The sequence below is a fragment of the Eleutherodactylus coqui genome, chromosome 2 (genome assembly GCF_035609145.1).
Source record: "Eleutherodactylus coqui strain aEleCoq1 chromosome 2, aEleCoq1.hap1, whole genome shotgun sequence".
Taxonomy (NCBI): domain Eukaryota; kingdom Metazoa; phylum Chordata; class Amphibia; order Anura; family Eleutherodactylidae; genus Eleutherodactylus; species Eleutherodactylus coqui.
Genome location: NC_089838.1, coordinates 51,952,468 through 51,977,155, shown reverse-complemented (window position 1 = coordinate 51,977,155; position 24,688 = coordinate 51,952,468). Strand labels below are relative to the sequence as shown.

Here is a 24,688-nt window from a genome sequence, read left to right as displayed (position 1 = left end):
CCAGACCCCATTGTCAGCCCTACGCCTGGTGACATCCCACCGCTAGACCTCGTTGTGAGCTCTGCACCTGGTGAGATCCCCTCCCATCAGACCCTGTTGGGAGCTCTACGCCTGGTGACACCCCCCTCACCACCACCACCAGATCCTGTTGGGAGCTCTACGCCTGGTGACAACCCCCCCCCCCCCACCAGACCCCATTGTGAGCTCTACGCCTGGCGACATCCCACCGCCAGATCCCGTTGTGAGCTCTACGCCTGGCGACATCCCACCGCCAGATCCCGTTGTGAGCTCTACGCCTGGTGACACCCCACTGCCAGACCCCGTTGTCAGCCCTACGCCTGGTGCCATCCCACCGCTAGACCTCGTTGTGAGCTCTACGCCTGGTGACAACCCCCCCCCCACCAGACCCTATTGTGAGCTCTAGGCCTGGTGACATCCCACCGCCAGATCTCGTTGTGAGCTCTAGGCCTGGTGACATCCCACCGCCAGATCTCGTTGTGAGCTCTAGGCCTGGTGACATCCCACCACCAGATCTCGTTGTGAGCTCTAGGCCTGGTGACATCCCACCGCCAGATCCCGTTGTGAGCTCTACGCCTGGTGACATCCCCCTCCCACCAGACCCTGTTGGGAGCTCTACGCCTGGTGACATCCCTTCAGCCCCCCCCCCACCACCACCACCAGACCCCGTTGTCAGCTCTACACCTGGTGACACCCCCCTCACCACCACCAACACCACCAGACCCTGTTGGGAGTTCTACGCCTGGTGACACCCCCCCCCCCCCCCCCCACCACCACCACCACCAGACCCTGTTTGGAACTCTACGCCTGGTGACATCCCCCCCACCCCACCAGACCCCATTGTGAGCTCTACGCCTGGTGACATCCCACCGCCAGATCCCCCCCCCCCCCCCCCGCCCCCAGACCCCGTTGTCCTAAAGGATCAGAGGAGCAAGCGAGGGCGTTGATGAACCTGCAAAACAATGAGGCCGGCCGCAGGGTAAGTCGCCATTATAGAATATATGAATTTAATATACTGTCAACTATTGCTCCCTGTTATCAGCCATATAGCATTCTTGCTTTCCCTATAGAAGTGTAGAACCCCGACCCCCATGGTTATTACTTTGTCACACCTCGCCAGTGCTAAGCGCCTCCAGAGACTGTTACATCATCTGTGACTGATATCAGCTGCTCCTCTTATAACGCTCCAGTACTACTATAAAATGTGTCAGTGATGTCAGCCGCTCCTCTTATCACTAACACCTTTATAATGGGGCAGGAATGTTATATCAGCCGCTTCTCTATTATAAGTCGATGTGCTTCAAGTTAAGCTTAAAGTATAACTGCGCTTTCTGAAAGCTTTTGCTAGGTCAAACGTTTTGATTGCTGGGGTCCGGCTGCCAAGACCCCCTCCAATCCCAAGAACGAGCCAGCTGAAGTGTTCAACCCCTTAGGGCTCCTACACACTGGCAATTGCGATATGGCTGCCTTATTTTTTATTTTTTTTTTTTAACGCAAATGTCAATAGGACTTTTTAATGTTAAAAACTCATTGCACAAAAATCGCAAGGCACAAAGTTTATTTCGATTTTGCGATCGCCAGTGTACAGGAGCACTTATACTTTAATTAGCATACACTGTGTAGATAGAAGTATTGGGGCATAGGAGGTTAGACAAACTGGAGCAAGTTCAGAGACGAGCGACCAAGATGGTGAGCGGTCTGCAAATCATGTCCTATGAGGAACGGCTAAAGGATCTGGGAATGTTTAGCTCGCAAAAAGAAGGCTGAGAGAAGACTTAATAGTGGTCTACAAATATCTGAAGGGCTGTCACACTGCAGAGGGATCAGCTGTATTCTTATTTGCACGAGGAAAGACTAGTAATAGTGGGATAAAACTGAAAGGGAGGAGACGCAAATTAGATATTAGAAAAAACTTTTTTTTATAGTGAGAGTGATCAATGAGCGGAACAGGTTACCACGGGATGTGGTGAGTTCTCCTTTAATGGAAGTGTTCAGACAAAGGCTGGACAAATATCTGTCTGGGATGATTTAGTAATACATGCACTGAGCAGGGGGTTGGACCCGATGACCCTGGAGGTCCCTTCCAACTCTACCATTCTATGATTTTATTCCTATTTTTCAGTCCTGCAGGAACCCTCCGCAGCCGCCTTCCACCAAACTTCCATAGATGTGTGGAGGGATTGGCAGGGGGATTGGGCATACACAGATACAGCTTTCTGCTTCATCCCAAAGATGCTTGACGAGATTGAGATCCGGACTTTGGGCCCACCAAAGTTTGCAGACGTTCTGCTCCTCAACACTGTGTGCCGTATGACATGGCGCTCGATCGTGTTGGCGGAGACACAGAGCTGTACCAGAGTATTACAACAGGTGATGTCTCTGTAGCCATTGGCGTTGAAGATGAACTTCAATATAACCAAATGGCCATAGTCCTTTCCAGCAGAACCCTCCCTACACCAAGACAGAACTGCCTCCAAACTTCACTGTTGGGATGATGCAGTCATGTAGAAACCGTTCTCCAGGCAGCTGCCACACCCAAGTGCCGCCATCTGATCAGAAGATAGTGTACTGTGATTCATCAACAACACTTGCTTCTACTCACTTACAGTCCGTCGCCCAAAGCCCCATCACAGGCGCCGCTGTGCAGTCACTGCTGTGATGTTGTGTGCAGCCGCTTGTCCATCGCAACCCTTCACATGCCGTTCCCTATGGTTGGTTCTGGTACTAAAGGATGTCCCAATGGCCTGTGAGACTTCCTCAGTGAGGGCAGACGATGTGTGTGATGTCTTCATAGCTTGTACAAGGCTTCATTGCTCACCTTCTGTCATTTTACGAAGTCTCCCTGAACATGGCTGTACCACACACACCGGATGGCTTCCCTCTCCCAATAACATGGCCAGCAGTGGACTCTGGAAGGTCTGGAAGCTGCGATGTCCTGTAGTGAATTGGTTGGTGACATCCCACCGCCAGACCCCATTGTCAGCTCTACATCTGGTGACATCCGCCCCACCAGACCCCGTTGTCAGCTCTACACCTGGTGACATCCCCCCCCAGACCCTGTTGTCAGCTCTACGCCTTGTGACATCCCACTGCCAGCCACCGTTGTCAGCTCTACGCCTGGTGACATCCCTTTTCCCCCACCAGACCCCGTTGTCAGCTCTACACCTGGTGACATCCCCCCCCAGACCCTGTTGTCAGCTCTACGCCTTGTGACATCCCACTGCCAGCCACCGTTGTCAGCTCTACGCCTGGTGACATCCCTTTTCCCCCACCAGACCCCGTTGTCAGCTCTACGCCTGGTGACATCCCTCCCCACCAGACCCCGTTGTCAGCTCTACGCCTGGTGACATCCCTCCCCACCAGACCCCGTTGTCAGCTCTACACCTGGTGACATCCCTCCCCACCAGACCCCGTTGTCAGCTCTACACCTGGTGACATCCCTCCCCACCAGACCCCGTTGTCAGCTCTACACCTGGTGACATCCCTCCCCACCAGACCCCGTTGTCAGCTCTACACCTGGTGACATCCCTCCCCACCAGACCCCCGTTGTCAGCTCTGCACCTGATGACATCCCCCCCGCCAGACCCCGTTGTCAGCTCTACACCTGGTGACATCCCCCCCCCCCCACCAGACCCCATTGTGAGCTCTACGCCTGGTGACATCCCACCGCCAGATCCTCTTGTGAGCTCTACGCCTGGTGACATCCCTCTCCCATCAGACCTTGGTGACATCCCCCTCACCAGACCCTGTTGGGAGCTCTACGCCTGGTGACACCCCCCCCCCCCCCCACCAGACCCTGTTGAGAGCTCTACGCCTGGTGACATCCCCCCCCCCATCCCGCCAGATCCTGTTGTGAGCTCTACGCCTGGTGACATCCCACCGCCAGATCCCGTTGGGAGCTCTACGCCTGGTGACATCCCCCTCCCACCAGACCCTGTTGGGAGCTCTACGCCTGGTGACATCCCACCGCCAGATCCCGTTGTGAGCTCTACGCCTGGTGACATCCCCCCCCCCCCCATCCCGCCAGATCCCGTTATGAGCTCTACGCCTGGTGACATCCCACCGCCAGATCCCGTTGGGAGCTCTACGCCTGGTGACATCCCACCGCCAGAACCCGTTGTGAGCTCTACGCCTGGTGACATCCCCCTCCCACCAGACCCTGTTGGGAGCTCTACGCCTGGTGACATCCCACCGCCAGATCCCGTTGTGAGCTCTACGCCTGGTGACATCCCACCGCCAGATCCCGTTGTGAGCTCTACGCCTGGTGACATCCCCCTCCCACCCGACCCTGTTGTCAGCTCTACACCTGGTGACATCTCCCCCACCAGACGCCGTTGTCAGCTCTACACCTGGTGACATCCCTTCAGCCCCCCCCCCCCCACCACCACCAGACCCCGTTGTCAGCTCTACACCTGGTGACATCCCACTGCCAGACCCCGTTGTCAGCTGTACACCTGGTGACATCCTACCGCTAGACCTCATTGTCAACTCTACGCCTAGTGACATCCCCCTCAAATCAGACCCTGTTGTGAGCTCTACGCCTGGTGACATCCCCCTCCCACCAGACCCTGTTGGGAGCTCTATGCCTGGTGGCATCGCCCCCCACCAGACCCCGTTGTGAGCTCTACGCCTGGTGACATCCCCCTCCCACCAGACCCTGTTGGGAGCTCTACGCCTGGTGACACCCCCCTCACCACCACCAACACCACCAGACCCTGTTGGGAACTCTACGCCTGGTGACATCTCCCCCACCCCACCAGACCCCATTGTGAGCTCTACGCCTGGTGACATCCCACGGCCAGATCCCCCCCCCCCCCCCCCAGACCCCGTTGTCAGCTCTACACCTGGTGACACCCCACTGCCAGACCCTGTTGTCAGCCCTGAGCCTGGTGACATCCCACCGCTAGACCTCGTTGTAAGCTCTGCGCCTGGTGACATCCCCTCCCACCAGACCCTCTTGGGAGCTCTACGCCTGGTGACATCCCCCCCCCCCCCCCTCCCCACCAGACCCTCTTGGGAGCTCTACGCCTTGTGACATCCCCCCCCCCCTCCCCCAGACCCTGGTGGGAGCTCTACGCCTGGTGACATCCCCCTCCCACCAGACCCTGTTGGGAGCTCTACGCCTGGTGATATCCCTTAGACCCCCTCCTACCAGACCCTGTTGGGAGCTCTACGCCTGGTGACATCCCTTAGACCCCACCCGACCCTGTTGTCAGCTCTACACCTGGTGACATCCCCCCCCCCCCCAACCAGACGCCGTTGTCAGCTCTACACCTGGTGACATCCCTTCAGCCCCCCCCCACTACCACCACCAGACCCCGTTGTCAGCTCTACACCTGGTGACACCCCACTGCCAGACCCCGTTATCAGCCCTACGCCTGGTGACATCCCACCGCTAGACCTCGTTGTGAGACCTACGCCTGGTGACATCCCCCCCCACCAGACCTTGTTGGGAGTTCTACGCCTGGTGACACCCCCCTCACCACCACCAACACCACCAGACCCTGTTGGGAGTTCTACGCCTGGTGACACCCCCCCCCCCCCCCCCCCCACCACCACCACCACCAGACCCTGTTTGGAACTCTACGCCGGGTGACATCCCACCGCTAGACCTCGTTGCGAGCTCTACGCCTGGTGACATCCCCTCCCATCAGACCCTGTTGGGAGCTCTACGCCTGGTGACATCCCCCCCTCCCCACAAGACCCCTTTGGGAGCTCTACGCCTGGTGACATCCCACCGCCAGATCCCCCCCCCCCCCCCCGCCCCCAGACCCCGTTGTCAGCTCTACACCTGGTGACATCCCTTCAGACCACACCACCACCAGACCCCGTTGTCAGCTCTACACCTGGTGACATCCCACTGCCAGACTCCGTTGTCAGCTGTACGCCTGGTGACAACCTACCGCTAGACCTCATTGTCAGCTCTACGCCTGGTGACATCCCCCTCAAATCAGACTCCGTTGTGAGCTCTATGCCTGGTGACATCGCCCCCCCACCAGACCCCGTTGTAAACTCTACACCTGGTGACATCGCCCCCCACCAGACCCCGTTGTAAACTCTACACCTGGTGACACGCCCCCCACCAGACCCCATTGTCAGCCCTACGCCTGGTGACATCCCACCGCTAGACCTCGTTGTGAGCTCTGCACCTGGTGAGATCCCCTCCCATCAGACCCTGTTGGGAGCTCTACGCCTGGTGACACCCCCCTCACCACCACCACCAGATCCTGTTGGGAGCTCTACGCCTGGTGACAACCCCCCCCCCCCCACCAGACCCCATTGTGAGCTCTACGCCTGGCGACATCCCACCGCCAGATCCCGTTGTGAGCTCTACGCCTGGCGACATCCCACCGCCAGATCCCGTTGTGAGCTCTACGCCTGGTGACACCCCACTGCCAGACCCCGTTGTCAGCCCTACGCCTGGTGCCATCCCACCGCTAGACCTCGTTGTGAGCTCTACGCCTGGTGACAACCCCCCCCCCACCAGACCCTATTGTGAGCTCTAGGCCTGGTGACATCCCACCGCCAGATCTCGTTGTGAGCTCTAGGCCTGGTGACATCCCACCGCCAGATCTCGTTGTGAGCTCTAGGCCTGGTGACATCCCACCACCAGATCTCGTTGTGAGCTCTAGGCCTGGTGACATCCCACCGCCAGATCCCGTTGTGAGCTCTACGCCTGGTGACATCCCCCTCCCACCAGACCCTGTTGGGAGCTCTACGCCTGGTGACATCCCTTCAGCCCCCCCCCCACCACCACCACCAGACCCCGTTGTCAGCTCTACACCTGGTGACACCCCCCTCACCACCACCAACACCACCAGACCCTGTTGGGAGTTCTACGCCTGGTGACACCCCCCCCCCCCCCCCCCCACCACCACCACCACCAGACCCTGTTTGGAACTCTACGCCTGGTGACATCCCCCCCACCCCACCAGACCCCATTGTGAGCTCTACGCCTGGTGACATCCCACCGCCAGATCCCCCCCCCCCCCCCCCGCCCCCAGACCCCGTTGTCAGCTCTACACCTGGTGACATCCCTTCAGACCACACCACCACCAGACCCCGTTGTCAGCTCTACACCTGGTGACATCCCACTGCCAGACTCCGTTGTCAGCTGTACACCTGGTGACATCCTACCGCTAGACCTCATTGTCAGCTCGACGCCTGGTGACATCCCCCTCAAATCAGACCCCGTTGTGAGCTCTATGCCTGGTGACATCGCCCCCCCACCAGACCCCGTTGTAAACTCTACACCTGGTGACACCCCCCCCCCCCACCAGACCCCATTGTCAGCTCTACGCCTGGTGACACCCCACTGCTAGACCCCGTTGTCAGCCCTACGCCTGGCGACATCCCACCGCTAGACCTCATTGTGAGCTCTACGCCTGGTGACATCCCCCTCCCACCAGACCCTGTTGGGAGCTCTACGCCTGGTGACATCCCTTCAGCCCCCCCCCCCCCACCACCACCACCACCAGACCCCGTTGTCAGCTCTACACCTGGTGACATCGCACTGCCAGACCCCGTTGTCAGCTGTACGCCTGGTGACATCCTACCGCTAGACCTCATTGTCAGCTCTACGCCTGGTGACATCCCCCTCAAATCAGACTCCGTTGTGAGCTCTATGCCTGGTGACATCGCCCCCCCACCAGACCCCGTTGTAAACTCTACACCTGGTGACCCCCCCCCCCCCACCAGACCCCATTGTCAGCTCTACGCCTGGTGACACCCCACTGCTAGACCCCGTTGTCAGCCCTACGCCTGGCGACATCCCACCGCTAGACCTCATTGTGAGCTCTACGCCTGGTGACATCCCCCTCCCACCAGACCCTGTTGGGAGCTCTACGCCTGGTGACATCCCTTCAGCCCCCCCCACCACCACCACCAGACCCCGTTGTCAGCTCTACACCTGGTGACATCGCACTGCCAGACCCCGTTGTCAGCTGTACGCCTGGTGACATCCTACCGCTAGACCTCATTGTCAGCTCTACGCCTGGTGACATCCCCCTCAAATCAGACTCCGTTGTGAGCTCTATGCCTGGTGACATCGCCCCCCCACCAGACCCCATTGTAAACTCTACACCTGGTGACACCCCCCCCCCCCCCACTAGACCCCATTGTCAGCCCTACGCCTGGCGACATCCCACCGCTAGACCTCGTTGTGAGCTCTACGCCTGGTGACATCCCCTCCCATCAGACCCTGTTGGGAGCTCTACGTCTGGTGACATTCCCCCCCCCCCCCCACAAGACCCCGTTGTCAGCTCTACGCCTGATGACATCCCACCGCCAGATCCCGCTGTGAGCTCTACGCCTGGTGACATCCCCCTCCCACCAGACCCTGTTGGGAGCTCTACGCCGGGTGACATCCCACCGCTAGACCTCGTTGCGAGCTCTACGCCTGGTGACATCCCCTCCCATCAGACCCTGTTGGGAGCTCTACGCCTGGTGACATCCCCCCCCTCCCCACAAGACCCCTTTGGGAGCTCTATGCCTGGTGACATCCCCCCCCCCCCACACACACAAGACCCCGTTGTCATCTCTATGCCTGATGACATCCCTCCCCCCCCCCCCCCACCAGACCCCATTGTGAGCTCTACGCCTGGTGACATCTCACCGCCAGATCCCGTTGCGAGCTCTACGCCTGGTGATAGCCCCCTCCCATCAGACCGTGTTGGGAGTTCTACGCCTGGTGACATCCCCCCCCTGCCCCAGACCCTGTTGCGAGCTCTACGCCTGGTGACACCCCCACCACCACCACCAGACCCTTTTGGGAGCTCTACGCCTGGTGATATCCCCCTCCCACCAGACCCCGTTGGGAGCTCTACGCCTGGTGACATCCCCCCACCAGACCCTGTTGGGAGCTCTACGCCTGGTGACATCCCCCCACCAGACCCTGTTGGGAGCTCTACGCCTGGTGACATCCCCACCACCACCAGACACTGTTGTGAGCTCTACGCCTGGTGACATCCCACCGCCAGATCCCGTTGTGAGCTCTACGCCTGGTGACATCCCCCTCCCACGAGACCCTGTTGGGAGTTCTCTGCCTTGTGACATCCCACCTCTAGACCTCGTTGCGAGCCCTACGTCTGGTGACATCCCCCACACCACCAGACCCTGTTGGGAGCTCTACGCCTGGTCACATTCCTCCCCCCCCACCCCACCAGACCCTGTTGGGAGCTCTACGCCTGGTCACATTCCTCCCCCCCACCCCACCAGACCCTGTTGGGAGCTCTACGCCTGGTCACATTCCTCCCCCCACCCCACCAGACCTTGTTGGGAGCTCTACGCCTGGTCACATTCCTCCCTCCACCCCACCAGACCTTGTTGGGAGCTGTACGCCTGGTCACATTCCTCCCTCCACCCCACCAGACCCTGTTGTAAGCTCTGCGCCTTGTTACATTCCTCCCCCCACCCCACCAGACCCTGTTGGGAGCTCTACGCCTGGTTACATTCCTCCCCCCCCCCCCCCTTCACCATACCCTGTTGGGAGCTCTACGCCTGGTTACATTCCTCCCCCCCCCCCCTTCACCATACCCTGTTGGGAGCTCTACGCCTGGTTACTTTCCTCCCCCCACCCCACCAGACCCTGTTGGGAGCTCTACGCCTGGTCACATTCCTCCCCGCACCCCTCCAGACCCTGTTGGGAGCTGTACGCCTGGTCAGATTCCTCCCCCCACCTTACCAGACCCTGTTGGGAGCTGTACGCCTGGTCAGATTCCTCCCCCCACCTTACCAGACCCTGTTGGGAGCTCTACGCCTGGTCACATTCCTCCCCCCACCCCACCAGACCCTGTTGGGAGCTCTACGCCTGGTCACATTCCTCCCCCCACACCACCAGACCCGTTGGGAGCTCTACGCCTGGTGATATTGCCCTCCCATGAGACCCTGTTGGGAGCTCTACGCCTGGTGACCTCTCACCCCACCCCCACCCCACCAGACCCTGTTGGGAGCTCTACGCCTGGCGACATCCCCCCACCAGACCCTTTTGGGAGCCCCACGCCTGGTGACATCCCCCTCCCACCAGACCCCGTTGTTAGCTCTACGCCTGGTTAAATTCCCCCCCCCCCCCCCCACCAGACCCTGTTTGGAGCTCTACGCCTGGTGACATCCCCTCCACACCACCAGACCCTGTTGGGAGCTCTACGCCTGGTGACATCGCCCCACCAGACCCTGTTGGGAGCTCTACGCCTGGTGACATCGCCCCACCAGACCCTGTTGGGAGCTCTACGCCTGGTGACATCCCCCCACCAGACCCTGTTGGGAGCTCTACGCCTGGTGACATCCCCCCACCAGACCCTGTTGGGAGCTCTACGCCTGGTGACATCCCCCCACCAGACCCTGTTGGGAGCTCTACGCCTGGTGACATCCCCACCACCACCAGACCCTGTTGGGAGCTCTACGCCTGGTGACATCCCCACCACCACCAGACCCTGTTGGGAGCTCTACGCCTGGTGACATCCCCACCACCACCAGACCCTGTTGGGAGCTCTACGCCTGGTGACATCCCCACCACCACCAGACCCTGTTGGGAGCTCTACGCCTGGTGACATCCCCACCACCACCAGACCCTGTTGGGAGCTCTACGCCTGGTGTCATCCCCACCACCACCAGACCCTGTTGGGAGCTCTACGCCTGGTGACATCCCCACCACCACCACCACCACCAGACCCTGTTGGCAGCTCTACGCCTGGTGATATCCCCACCACCACCAGACCCTGTTGGGAGCTCTACGCCTGGTGACATCCCCACCACCCCCAGACCCTGTTGGGAGCTCTACGCCTGGTGACATCCCCACCACCCCCAGACCCTGTTGGGAGCTCTACGCCTGGTGACATCCCCACCACCCCCAGACCCTGTTGGGAGCTCTACGCCTGGTGACACCCACCCCTCCCCCACCAGACCCTGTTGGGAGCTCTCCGCCTGGTGACATTCCTCCCCCCACCCCAAGAGACCCTGTTGGGAGCTCTATGCCTGGTCACATTCCTCCCCCCACCCCACCAGACCCTGTTGGGAGCTCTACGCCTGGTGACATCCCCACCACCACCACCAGACCCTGTTGGGAGCTCTACGCCTGGTGATATCCCCACCACCACCAGACCCTGTTGGGAGCTCTACGCCTGGTGACATCCCCACCACCCCCAGACCCTGTTGGGAGCTCTACGCCTGGTGACATCCCCACCACCCCCAGACCCTGTTGGGAGCTCTACGCCTGGTGACATCCCCACCACCCCCAGACCCTGTTGGGAGCTCTACGCCTGGTGACACCCACGCCTCCCCCACCAGACCCTGTTGGGAGCTCTCCGCCTGGTGACATTCCTCCCCCCACCCCAAGAGACCCTGTTGGGAGCTCTACGCCTGGTCACATTCCTCCCCCCACCCCACCAGACCCTGTTGGGAGCTCTACGCCTGATCACATTCCTCCCCCCCACCCCACCAGACCCTGTTGGGAGCTCTACGCCTGGTCACATTCCTCCCCCCACCCCACCAGACCCTGTTGGGAGCTCTACGCCTGGTCACATTCCTCCCCCCCACCCCACCAGACCCTGTTGGGAGCTCTACGCCTTGTCACATTCCTCCCCCCACCAGACCCTGTTGGGAGCTCTACGCCTTGTCACATTCCTCCCCCCACCCCACCAGACCCTGTTGGGAGCTCTACGCCTGGTCACATTCCTCCCCCCACCCCACCAGACCCTGTTGGGAGCTCTACGCCTGGTCACATTCCTCCCCCCACCCCTCCAGACCCTGTTGGGAGCTCTACGCCTGGTCACATTCCTCCCCCCACCCCACCAGACCCTGTTGGGAGCTCTACGCCTGGTCACATTCCTCCCCTAACCCCACCAGACCCTGTTGGGAGCTCTACGCCTGGTCACATTCCTCCCCCCCCACCCCACCAGACCCTGTTGGGAGCTCTACGCCTGGTCACATTCCTCCCCCCCACCCAAACCAGTCCCTGTTGGGAGCTCTACGCCTTGTCACATTCCTCCCCCCACCCCACCAGACCCTGTTGGGAGCTCTACGCCTGGTCACATTCCTCCCCCCACCCCTCCAGACCCTGTTGGGAGCTCTACGCCTGGTCACATTCCTCCCCCCCACCCCACCAGACCCTGTTGGGAGCTCTACGCCTGGTCACATTCCTCACCCCACCAGTCCCTGTTGGGAGCTCTACGCCTGGTCACATTCCTCCCCCCCACCCCGACCCTGTTGGGAGCTGTACGCCTAGTGACATCCCACCGCCCCACCCCACCAGACCCTGTTGGGAGCTGTACGCCTGGTGACATCCCACCGCCAGATCCCGTTGTGAGCTGTACGCCTGGTGACATCCCACTGACAGACCCCGTTGTCAGCTCTACACCTGGTGACATTGCCCCCCACTGGACCCCGTGGTCAGCTCTACGCCTAGGGGCATCTGATGGTTTGTCTCCTGCAAGATCCTCTTCTTTTTATACCTAATGCTCAAACATCACCTGACAGCACAGGATTGCCGGGGGGCAAATACTTTTGTCACATGGAGTATAATTAAGTTTTGCAACTTTGCAAGGAACTTTTTGTTTCAGTTCATTACTATTTCCAAGATCTCTGCTTGCTGTGCAAGAATAAGATTCTAGTCTGTATACAGAGGCTGAGCTAACAAATTCACACCTGAGGGTTTGTTAGAATTGTATCCAGTCTGGACGATTCTCTATGAAGTAAAGACATCTGCACAACTCTCCGATCTTGAGCATTTGTAACAATGTAGCAGTCTACTAATCTCAGAGTATTGTCTAGTCTGGATACAATTGTAACAAACCTTCAGCTGTGAGAAGTGTTGGTTCTTTGCAGGTTTTCAATCTCTAGATTGAAGCGAAGAATGTTCTCCGTTACTGAAATGGAAGCAGAGCTTTGGAAAAGGGTGTGGAACGGAAACCTAAAGTCCATGTGGAAAGTTGGAGAATTTTTCACATCAGTGAATCCTGCACAGTAAGCACCTGCTCTAGGGTCCTAGAATGGGGACCCCCATATACTATAACATATAGTAGCCTGTACATAGACATTTCTTTTCCCCACCCCCACCCCGCAGCAGGTGATAGATCGCCACCTGTGGGCGGTTACGTCCCACCATTACCCGACTACTCACATCAGTGGATTCAGCTGCTGGCAAACAAAAGGCATTCAGCTGACACAACATAAGGGGGGCACCCCTGCAAACGTTCGGGACCCCCAGCAGGACACAATGTTACACTCAGGCCAGTTTACACGTGTAATACAGATGAGTATCCCGAACTTGCAGCATAGAAGGTCCTTGGCTTGGGGGCTCACCTCTATTCTACGCGCATAAATACACCTGTACTCCACTTGTCGTTCAGTGCAGATGATGGCGGCAGGATTGGGCTGCGGTGATCTAATGTCTGCGGCCCGGCGGCTCTAGTGACGTCATGTTGTATGATGGCGGCACACGTCATATGGGCAGCAGTGCTCTAGTACTGGGGACTTCACCTGGACAATGCCCAATGTTGCGGGTCACTTTAAAGGAAGCGTTGTGATCGAAAGGGCAGTTGGTAGGAAATGTGTAAGGGCTTATTGATGTGGGTGCATTTGTACTACGTGCAGAATATGGAGTAAGCAGAACCCATTGATTTCAACTGGTTTATTCACGTGTGTATTTTTCACTCAAGTTTCGGTCACCTGAAAAACTCTTAAAGGGGTTGCGCAAGTTAAGGAGACCCCTGCAAACAGGTCCCCCCCATGCTTTAAAATAAAAAGTAAGCAGTTGCTTACTGCTCCACCGTCAGCTCTGGTCTCCCTGTCCACAAACAAGCTGCAGCAGCCAATGACAGTGCTCAGCGAGCATGGCGGAGAGCTGTCATTGGCTGCTACAGCCGGTTTACGGGATGTCACACCGGAGCCAGTGGTGGGGGACTAACTGCTGATTTGTTTTAATGCATGGGGGGCTCCTTGATAGGGGTGTCCTTAACTCAGACAGAAAAGGATTGTCTAGAACTGGATAAGACTGGTTCCAGCCTAAAGTGTCCCCTGCAAGCTAAACAGACTGCTAGTGTTTTCCACGCACAGCAGATTGTCTATAAGGTATACAATGTAACAAATCCTCAGCTGTGAGAAGTATTGGGTCAGGACAAATTATTTTTTTCCAGCCTCTTGATATAACCCAGAATTTCACCGATCACTGACTGTACACAGAGATCTTGAAAATATAGCTTTGAAACACAAAGTCTACTAGAGTTGCAGAACTTTAAGCTTTATTTATAAGGGGAAGTGAGCGAAGCCCAGTAGAATCCTTATGTAGTCTGTAGGTCAGGAATGTCAGCACCCCCACCCCATATATGCCCTGGCCATAAACCTGCTGCAACTACACCCCCTCCAGTAATAAAAGCTGCAGATCATCGCACCTCCACAGTACATCTGTTGGTTATTCCCATCCCACCTCCTCCTGACTTTATGGCCCCCTTTATGTCCTGCTCTGTTGTTCTAGCACTTCCTTTCTTTTCAACTGCTCTCCTCCCCCTGCCATTAAATGTGGACCCCCATTTATGTTCCTCCCCCTCCCTGTTTGTCTTACCTGGGACTCCTCGCTGCCCCCTCTGTTTGACTTTCAGGAACTCAAGTAGCCACCAAGCGATACCAAGTTCAAAAGGACAGAATGCGACCAAAGTCAAAAAGTATCTCTGTATATCCTCATCCCTTACAGAGTGACATACAGTGTTTTTAAAGTGGAGGTCCACCTCAGTAGGGTGCAGGACCCCTGGCATTGGCTGATTTCTGGGACCACCAGCAATCTGCTATACAAATGGCCCTTCTATTAGAGCCCCTTGTTTTCTCGTGATTGGCGTTTCCGTGTTTGAAAATTCTCTCCATGACTCTAGAGTGCGGCATAAAATCATGTGACAAGTTTTCCGTGGATCAGTTTCGGTGTGAATCCACATTGGATGGGAATATCCAGCGGTCTGAGTGACCTCCAAAGAGGCCGGGGTCATCGGTGCTACACTAGCAGGGGCCTCACTGCCGACTATGGGGGGGGTTCACGTATAATAGTGGGAGAGTATACAGAGAATGGCATGATCGAGAAAAACATCCACGAAAGGGGATTCAGTGGACGGAAAGATCTCCTCAAAATCTCCTCACTGAAAGGGGTCAGAGGAGGATGTCCGGAATCATTCTGACCAAAAGGTGCTGCACAGTCAGCCGAATACAACACTAGGGCTCCAACTAAGACGTCCAAGTGCACAATTCGCCGGTCCTTAGCATGGATGCAATAGAACAGCAAATGACTAGTTCCAGCACCAGAAAGGTGAGATTCCAGCAGGGCAGGAGAGTGCAAAACTTGTATCACTGAGCAGCGGAAAAACATCTCCTGGTCAGATGGATCCAGATTTCTGCTGCACCATGCTGATGGGAGGTCAGGATTTGACACAAGCAGCATGAATTGCTGACCCCTTCCTGTGAGCTGATCAGAACATGTCAGCACCTCCATCTAATCTGCAGCAACTACAAGACGCTTCCTGTCTGCAGGGGCCAATATTCCCGCAGAATCATTTCATCACGTGGTGGGATCTACACCATGACGAATTTCTGTGCCTCTGAAGGCCAAAAGAGTTCAATGCGCCACTAGATGGGGATCTCTAATAAAGTGGCCACTCTGTGTAGTTTTCCCTTCCATTATAGGGAGCATTGAGATGAATGATACTCTGAAGCACTGACTGCTCTTTGTAATGGCTGGTCTCTGATTTGATTAATGGAAAAGGGTCTCAAACACGACCCCCAAACTGTCCTACACTGGAGCCAGCAGGGTTGGAGTACCTTCTGCAGCACATTGGTCCAGTTCTACATCCCCATTCATAACTAGACTGAGGATCATCAACTTTCCCAGAACCAGGTACAATAACTTGATGATTGAAAGGGGTGGGGGGAGTTAGCAAAGGTGAAAATGCTTTCTGAACTTCCCCTGAGCTCAATGGCCGCTTGGCTTTAGCCTCCTGCACCTTATAGGTTGTCTTGGCCCATTGTGTCCTATGAGCTGACCCCAGGCCGGTCTGCACCCCCTGGGTCCGAGATCTAAGACCCCCTGCGGTGGACCTAATTGCCAAGTTCCTACACAAGGAAATGGTCCTTTTTAATATGGTAATACTGAGAAGTCTCTTTGAACAGCGGCAGCAGCAGAGCCGAACACAAAAAATGTAACTGAAATGCTGCAAATATTCCCCATTGAATTCTGAATTGCCAGAAGTGGAATCACTGCGTGACGGAAAGTTCTGCAGCTTTCTTTTTTTTTTCTTTCTTCCAAACATCTTTTTTTATTTTAAATTTTTGCAAATATTTTCCATTACAATTCAAAAAAGAGAAATAATCTTAATAAAATAATACAGAAACAAAATCATCTTGGAAAGATACAATGATATATCAAACATATTGATCTCCTGTACCTCTTTCCTGCCAAAGCTTTCTCGGTATTTTCAATCCTCCCATTATTTTTGTATAAATCTGTGAGTTTCAAATTAAACAAAAATAAAACATAATAAAATGTAAAAGGAAATAACCAGAAGGGGGTACTTTCAATATTTCTGTCCTCCTCTCTTCCCCTCCTACTGTCCTTGTCCAGACCCTATCCTATGTCTCATGTTCCATTCTGGTCTGTCTCGTTATCCTGCTCTCTGTTTATTTTCAGCCTTCCCAGAGAGTCTCTAGCCTCCTCTATTAGGTACCAGGTTGTATACTGAAAGGGCGTCACTATCTTTCTAATTTCTTGGTTAGTGTGGTGTGACTGGAGGAAGATCTGCCATTTTTTTTGAAAAATGTTTTTGCTGCCGCCTTTGTGTCTCTGTCTCCACATGTTCCAAGTGCTGCAGCTTTCTAATAAACTTTGTTTCAATTCAACAGCTTTTAAGCTCTCTGCTTGCTGTCATGCAGATGTTGTAGCACCTGCCCTGCCCTATATACACACACACCACATACGGTGACTATACTCTGCAGGATGTTTGAGGTATAGCACCACCTGCTGGGTGATACCAGTCACTGCGTAGAACGAGGACTTCTCGGTTTTGCTTTTCGTTCAGTGATTTCTGAATACGCCAATTCATTATGTACGGAACGGCCCTTTATTAGCCCCCCACCTAGTAGCTTGTTGGACTCCTTTGTCCTTTACATCCGCAGCAATTCATCATGGTATAGATTCCACTGGATGATGAAATCGTTCTGCAGGAATATCGGCCCCTGTAGACAGGAAGCTTCTTGTAGTTGCTGCAGATTAGATGGTGGTGCTGACGTGTTCTGCCAGCTGACAGGAAGGGGTCATGAATTTATGCTGCTTGCGCCAAAATCTGACCTATCAGCACCGAGCAAAAGAAATTTGGATCCATCTGACCAGGAAATGTTTTTTTCGTTGCTCAGTGATGCAAGTTTTGCGTTTTTTGCTTCTTAGACGCTGGATCTGGTCGTCTGCTGTTACAGACCATCTGAGCTAAGGAACGGCGAGTTGTACATTTGGACATGTTAGTTGTAGCGCCAGCTTTGCATTCAGCTGCCATTGATGTCATTTTTATGCTACACCCCGGGGTCACGGGGATAATTTCCATAAAACGACCAAACCTGTTACAGAACTGCCTTTCCATGTTTTGCGTTGATCCACTCTTCTCCTTTCTTCTTTTCTAGGCTGTCTATAAACTTGCTGACGTCGCATGCAAATGTCACGGGGTCTCTGGTTCGTGCAGCTTAAAAACATGCTGGCTGCAGTTGGCCGACTTCCGCAAGGTGGGCGAGTATCTGAAGGAAAAGTATGACAGTGCGGCCGCCATGAGACTCAACCGTCGCAGCAAACTGGAGCAAGTAAACCAGCGCTTTAACGCCCCTACGGCAGAGGACCTGGTGTACCTGGATCCCAGCCCGGATTACTGCCTCCGTAACGAGACCACGGGCTCCCTGGGCACGCAGGGACGGTTGTGCAACAAAACCTCGGAGGGGATGGACGGCTGCGAGCTCATGTGCTGTGGACGCGGTTACGACCAGTTCAAGACGGTGCAGGTGGAGCGCTGTCACTGCAAATTCCACTGGTGCTGCTTCGTCAAATGCAAAAAGTGCACAGAAATCGTGGACCAATATGTGTGCAAGTAAACAGCGTCCTGTTGCGTCCCGCCGCCACCTCCATATACACACCTGCACCCCTTCACCGTGCACCCAGCGCCTCTTTCCCCGGGCACAAGAAGGGAGGCAGAAATATATATGTATAGGATATAAAATGAAATCTATATATGTAGATATATATTTTTATATGTGTATAAAGGAACTGACCGCCAGGGACGGACTGCATTGGGGGGGTGGGGATAACTTAAGAAACGCGTCAGATGGACTCTAGTCCGTGACTGGATTGGCAAAGGAAGATGTGAGGGCGGCCATGTTGAAAAGCCTTTGCCGGCACTTTTGGTACGACATTGTTTGTGTGACTTTTAACGGAAGGAATCCTTAAAGGAGCAGCAGCACCTCGGGACTGATTCTCCAGGAACTGGCTGTAGAAACTGTACAGCAAGACTGATTCCTGTCTCTGCATCGCAAGTCTGACCGTTGCAGACTGTCACACTTGTCATTCCTCCGCCTGTACAATCAAGTTCTTGGTATCCCTGTAGTCAATGGTTGAGGGGCATCTGCCCAGGGTACTCTGCCTGGCATGGCTCACTATAAGGAGTATTCCCTGGACATTATTTTACCTAGTCTTGGGAAATTTGGGTGACAACCAATATGGCTGTCGATAAGGGTGTCACACAGCGCATCAGCCAGGATCTTGTGCTGCAAATCTGCCTGCTCCTGAAGGGGTATTTCAGGAATATCAAGTTATCCTCTATCTAATAGCTTGTTGGTGATAGATCGGACGGACCCCCAATGATCATCAGAGCGGCGCTCTGTGTCCCCTGTTTAAATGAAGGAGGGGCCAAAGATGTGTGCTGTAGCTCTATGGGGGTGAGGGAGATAGCCGAGTGCTGTTCCTCTGCAGTGCTCAGCTGCTTGATAACTGGGGGTCCCGAAGGTCCCTGGATGATTGTTAGTGTGGATAGGGAGTGACTTGATTACTGGAGTATCCCTTTAAATGTTGCCCTAAACCAGTCCCAGGTGTTGATGGGCGATCTGAAGACCAGTATAAATGTACCTAATTTTGTGTTTGTGCATTGCGCCCCCAAAATCGTTGCTTTTACCTAATGTGCACATTGGCACATATGATGGCGCTGCACTGCTTGCACTAGTCTTACTTTTCCAAAACCCCATGACTGACTTCTCCAGCCGCTGTTGCGCCACACAAACTCACCCTTAGCCACAGATGTTCAGTGCAAACAGAGGCTGGAGACATTGGTCATTCAATAAGGTGTGGGGGTGCTGGAGGATCAAGTCGCGGATCCTGGACCAGTACAAGCTGGTGAACCGCCCATCAAGCCATTCAGATCTAATCTGCATATTTTGCGTGTTGGGAAAGAGTGACAAGTCACTTTAACACCAATTCTACATCAGGAATTTCAAACCTAAATCCGCCTGCCGCTCTGTGGGTGTACATGTACATGGCTGTGAATTTCTGCGGTGGTCTTTAGAGGCGGAATCAGTGGTGTGAACGCCACCATCTTTTACCAGCATTTATGCGTCCGTATGAGTGAGTGTTCCGGCCTAACTGCGGTATCCCGACCTGAACCCCCAGCATCATAGCAATCTGTAATGCTCGGCGGCCGGGTCAGGAGACTCGCGGTCAGGATGGGACACATCCGTGTTATGGGTACATGAATGCGACCAGAACACGACGGTCTGTTAGTCTTAAAGGGGTTGTGCCAAAAGGGCAAGGCATAACTTTTTGATCAGCGGGGGTCCGACAGATCCCGAGAACTGGTGTGCAGCCGGTCCTCGACTAAATGGAGCAGAGGTTGTACAGGTGCGCCGCCACTGATGGCACAGGAGGTTACAGAGTCAAGCGTTCCGGCAGTCTCTTGCACAGTCATTTGAAGTGAAGAGAACAGCTGTGCGCATGTACGACCTCCACTCCATTTACTTGTGGATCGGTAACCAGACCCCTATTTTGGACTTGGAGGAGGTCCCAGCGGTCGGACCCCTATAAATCATAGTTATTCCCCGTGTCCTCTGAATAGAGGGTAACTTTATAACTTGGCACTATCCCTTTAAGCAATGATGGCAGACTTACTCTAAGGCTGGGTCTGCACAGGGTGGGTTCGCTGCAGAATTTCCATGCAGACCCTCCACACGGAAATTCAGCTTCATTTACAATTGCAGCAAAATGGATGAGACTTTGAAAATCCTGCCTGCAAGCTGCAGAAAAATCTGCACAAAACTTGAGTAAAAAAATTAAATTCCACAACATGTTCATTTTATTGCCGTTCCCGCTGCAGAAGCCGCTTCTCAAAGGGGGTGAATTGCGCACAAAAATGTGTGATAAAACTTGCACCAAATGGACTTTCTGCAGCAAATCAGTCCCATGTTGACCCAGCATAAGAAAGCGGATCTATCACTCGGGAGGCTGGGACAAAAGAGGGTCCACGATCTTTTGCAGTCATCAAGTTGTCACCCAGCTTTCCCAGGATCGGAGAGGATGAAGCAGGAAATTGGATTTACTGGAAGCTTTTTTTTGTTTGGTGCCGAATGTTGAATTTCAGAATTTCTTTTCTCTTTAGATTCCTATTGGCTTTACATATAAGGTCAGTTGCAGTTTTTGCCTGCGTACATCCTGCTACAATACTGCCCTCTAGCGGCCAAGATTGTAGTAAAAGCCTTTCCAAAAATATCCATTTCAGCAACATCCTTGAAGTCTATGTAAAATTCTTGTGACTGGCAGAGTGATATTTCTGGATGTCCCTTGTTATGAGGCGGATGATGTTTAACCTCTTTACTGCTACCCTAGTAATTCAGGGGTTAACTTTAAACCACCAAATTTTTCTTAATTTGTAATTTTGTTTTTTTCTATTTCTATTTATTTTTCTTTTTGGTTTTATTTTTGATAGAAACCTATATTTTTGGGTACAGGAGAGAACTAGACTGCACCACAGGGCAACAACGTGTAACTAGAATCGGACGCCTTGTGTGGTGGAGAAAGACCCCCAGTTTTTGTATAGATCATCTCTTTGCTTTGTATGTTTGACGATATTTTTAACATATGACTTGTACCACGGAAAAAAAAAAACACGACCCGCAGTGTCCTCATCCTGTGCTGATTGGTTCTTATCTCACAAATCAGGAAGTTGGTGGTGGTGAAGGGGTGGGAGAAACCACCTATACCGGAAATGTCTTCACTTGGCTTCCCTTTATGGCGTGTTTACATGTAGCGAGACGGGGCTAATCCACGGGCGGATCTGCAGACGCCAGTAAGAACACTTGTGGCAGAAAGTGAACTAATATCTGCCGAGGTTATCCACTTAAGATTGATTTTGTCGTGTGAACACACGTTTGTGCTGGTTCCAAACAACACGACCACATTGACTTGGATTGCAAGGTCGCAGGGCTGCACTGCAATCTTTGGCGTGCTGTTTGCTTTGCTTTATATTCCCCATTCCTTTGGCATAATCTTCCACAAAACCTCTGTGTAAAAACACCCTTAGGGCTCGTGCAGACAAGCGTAGATACGCTCGCGATAGCGTGACGTAATTGCGCTCTGTAGGGAGCTCTATCGCACATCTATCGGCATGTACTTTTCTGCACTGCTGGACCGTTCACATCGGCCCGGGACTATGGTGCACAAAAAAATAGAGCATGTTGTGTATATTTTTGCACAGTCACAGGCTCATAAGCATAATATTGATCTGAGTTTCTCGGACCGGTTATTGTGCTCGCCCGTGTGTAGGTAACCTAAGCGTGCGTTCACATGTCTCTGATTTGCTGTGGATTTTGTCAGATTTACATGCAGGTCTGCAGCAGATTTTACACTTTTTCAATTGAATTCCAACGTAAGTGATTAAATCTGCGCCACAATACGTGGCGTGAGAACGCATCATTGGGGTATGTTCACACATGGTGGAAAATCTGTATCTAAAGCCGCAGCAGATTTCAACTTTCTGTGGGCTGAAGTATGCAGACCACGCATGGACTTCCCTGGGGACGAGCCGGGGTGACAGTGTTGGAGTGAGTAAATGTGAAAATACCCCCGGCTCCCCGTCACCTTCATAATCAGCACCATAGCTGCATTCATGGTGGTTTTCCGAGGCGCAGGTTCCCTTTAGGGAGCGATCACATGTAGTGGAATCTGTGCGGGATCCACAGCAGCTGCCATCCCTTCATTTGTGAGGGTGAAATCAACTACGTCAAATTCAGCATCCAGTGGTGCAGATTTTGGCATTGTTCGGCACCAAAATGCGCTACGTGTGAACGTGCTCTACAGGTGGCTTCACACAACCGTATGCGCAAATATCTATTTGCACATGAACAAGGTTAGATGAGGTTGATTTGGCATGTTTGCCCATCGTATTGTACTTTCTGCGCACGCAGGGCCAGTTCACAGGCATGCAATACCCTGTCTGCGAATTAAGAAGCTAATTAGCCTAACGAGGTCCAGATGTGTTCTTTTCCTTGCATTTTGCGAAGTGTATCCTGCTTCCCATTGCGTATTAGAATTCTCTGGGACCTATGCTGCACAAAACGCAAGAAAATAGAGCAAGTCCTACTTTTTTCTTGTGTGCGCAAAACACGCTCATGGTAACGAACCTGTTGGAATCAGTGAGTTCTAGTCTGAGTTTTACATGTGCAAAAACGGTCGTCTGAAGGAGCCTTCCGCCTGGGTCCACACGGGGGCTAATGTCGAGCATCAGCAGTGCGAAGCCTGCGGAAAACCTACGGCATTTGCTGCAAATTTTGAAGCGAGTTTTATTGCATATTTCGCTGCGGAATTCACTTCCTCATTGGGAAGAGGTGGATTCAGCAACGGCTACACAATTGACATGCTACAAAATTTGAATTCTGCATTGCGTGTCAATTTCTGCATAGGTTTTGTGCCGATTACTGCCGCCGTTTGTGGAAAAGATTTTTAAACTCTCATTGCTGCTACTGTAAATGCCGCGGAATTTCCGTGTGCAGGATTGGTATGTAAATTCTGGTGAAAATCCGCCTCGTTTAACCAAGTCTACTCCCAGAACAACTTGCTGCTCAGAGGGGGTTCCACTTTTGAGACCTCTACTGATTCCAAAAACGGAGGTCCTGTGTCTGCCTCTGTCACTGTGGGGGTCGCTTCACCCCCACAATGACATTCAAATGCATGGAGTGCTGGCTGAGCACCTGTAGCTGCTGCGCCAAATAATGAGGCTGACAGACACCTGAGCGCTTGCCGCTCAGCTGTCTCAAGCGAATGGTGCAGCAGCACTCTTGTGTGACTAGAGCCCCATTCAGTGCAGTAAGCCTGCAGTGAGGATGACTTGGTACACAGGACCTCCACTTCTGGTATCGGGGGTCTCGGCAGTGAAATGCCAATCACAGCTGGAAAAAAAAAAAAGATTCTCACATCCATATCTCGCTCCACATGTTGTGGAAATACAACTAGTTTTAACTGCAGCTTTCATACATCGCAATAACTGACATCTGCACTGGAGACCACACATGGATTTGGGTGCGGATTTACTCTATGACGTTCCAAACGTGGCCGAGCTGGGAACACCACTGATGAGGTGGCCAGGACCATCGAAACCGCTGAGCTACGCCATTGTCACAGCTCACCTAGTACGGAAACGGCAAAGCTTCCATTGATTCCTGGAGTGGTTATGGATAAGGCGCAGCGTAGAGTGCTTGGCTGCTCCGTGCCAGCACAATCAGTGTGGCTGGGGCTAGAGAGGGTAGCAGCACCGCCAAGACCTATCCTGTGGGTATGCCAGAACACTCCGAGATGGGAATACCCCTCTAATCCAGCGTGACACGCGGGCCTCATAGCAAAATATGACATGCTGCCTATTTCCTTTCCACATCAGAACAGACCAAGTGTTCTATGCTGTCCGTACGACGCACAAAATATACCTATGTGAATAAGTCCTAAATCACTTGGCAGAATTTGGTACCTAAGTATTGCATGCTAAAAACACCCATTAAAGTCTAGGGCGCACTAACAAACGCTGTAAATACGTTTTTTTGCGCATTTATAGGAGACTATGAAAAAGTGACAAATTCATCCTTGCATTTTTTTTCTTGCGTGTAAAAAATGCAGTGAGTGTGCAGAAAAACGCTGTGTATTTAACAGACCGAATCCGCCTGTGTGAATGAGGTTTTATTCATAACGCACAAGGTTCTACTCCTTTATTAATGCAGCTTCCGTTAGTGCTGGAAGTCTGATAATCTTCCTTTAATCCAGCATATGCTAATGAAAGTCTCTTCGGCCTCTGATACACTGGCGTTTCTTTGTTCGTGTGAAGTCCGAGTTAAAAAAAACAAAAAACGCAGAATGTCCCATTTTTCCTGACTTTCTAACGAAAATCAGCAATTTGTGTACTTTAAAAAAATAAAAATTCCTGCACTTGCACGAGGTGAGTGTGCTCCGTTTTTAAAGCGTGTCACAAGAAAGTGAAATTAAGGATGTGTTCTTACGGGACGGAATATTTAGCACCAAAGTGCACGCTACTTTTGATGCGGAATTCAAAATACAGCAAAATTCTGCCGCAAGACTTGTGGATTCTGTAATGCTGTTGCAGAATATTCCGTCATGGGGGGGAGGGGGGAGAATCACACAATT

The 24,688-nt window shown here is 53.5% G+C and overlaps 1 protein-coding gene across 2 annotated transcripts in view; it reads left to right on the top strand.

Annotated features, from left to right (window-relative positions):
• WNT5B (Wnt family member 5B) overlaps positions 1-24,467 on the top strand; it is a 138,229-nt gene extending 113,762 nt beyond the window's left edge. For both annotated transcript variants that reach the window (XM_066590944.1, XM_066590943.1), the window contains exon 5: positions 17,659-24,467. In XM_066590944.1, the coding sequence (XP_066447041.1) occupies positions 17,659-18,117 (459 nt within the window). In that variant the 3' untranslated portion in view covers positions 18,118-24,467. The remainder of the gene's footprint in view (positions 1-17,658) is intronic.
• Positions 24,468-24,688: the final 221 nt, after the last annotated feature.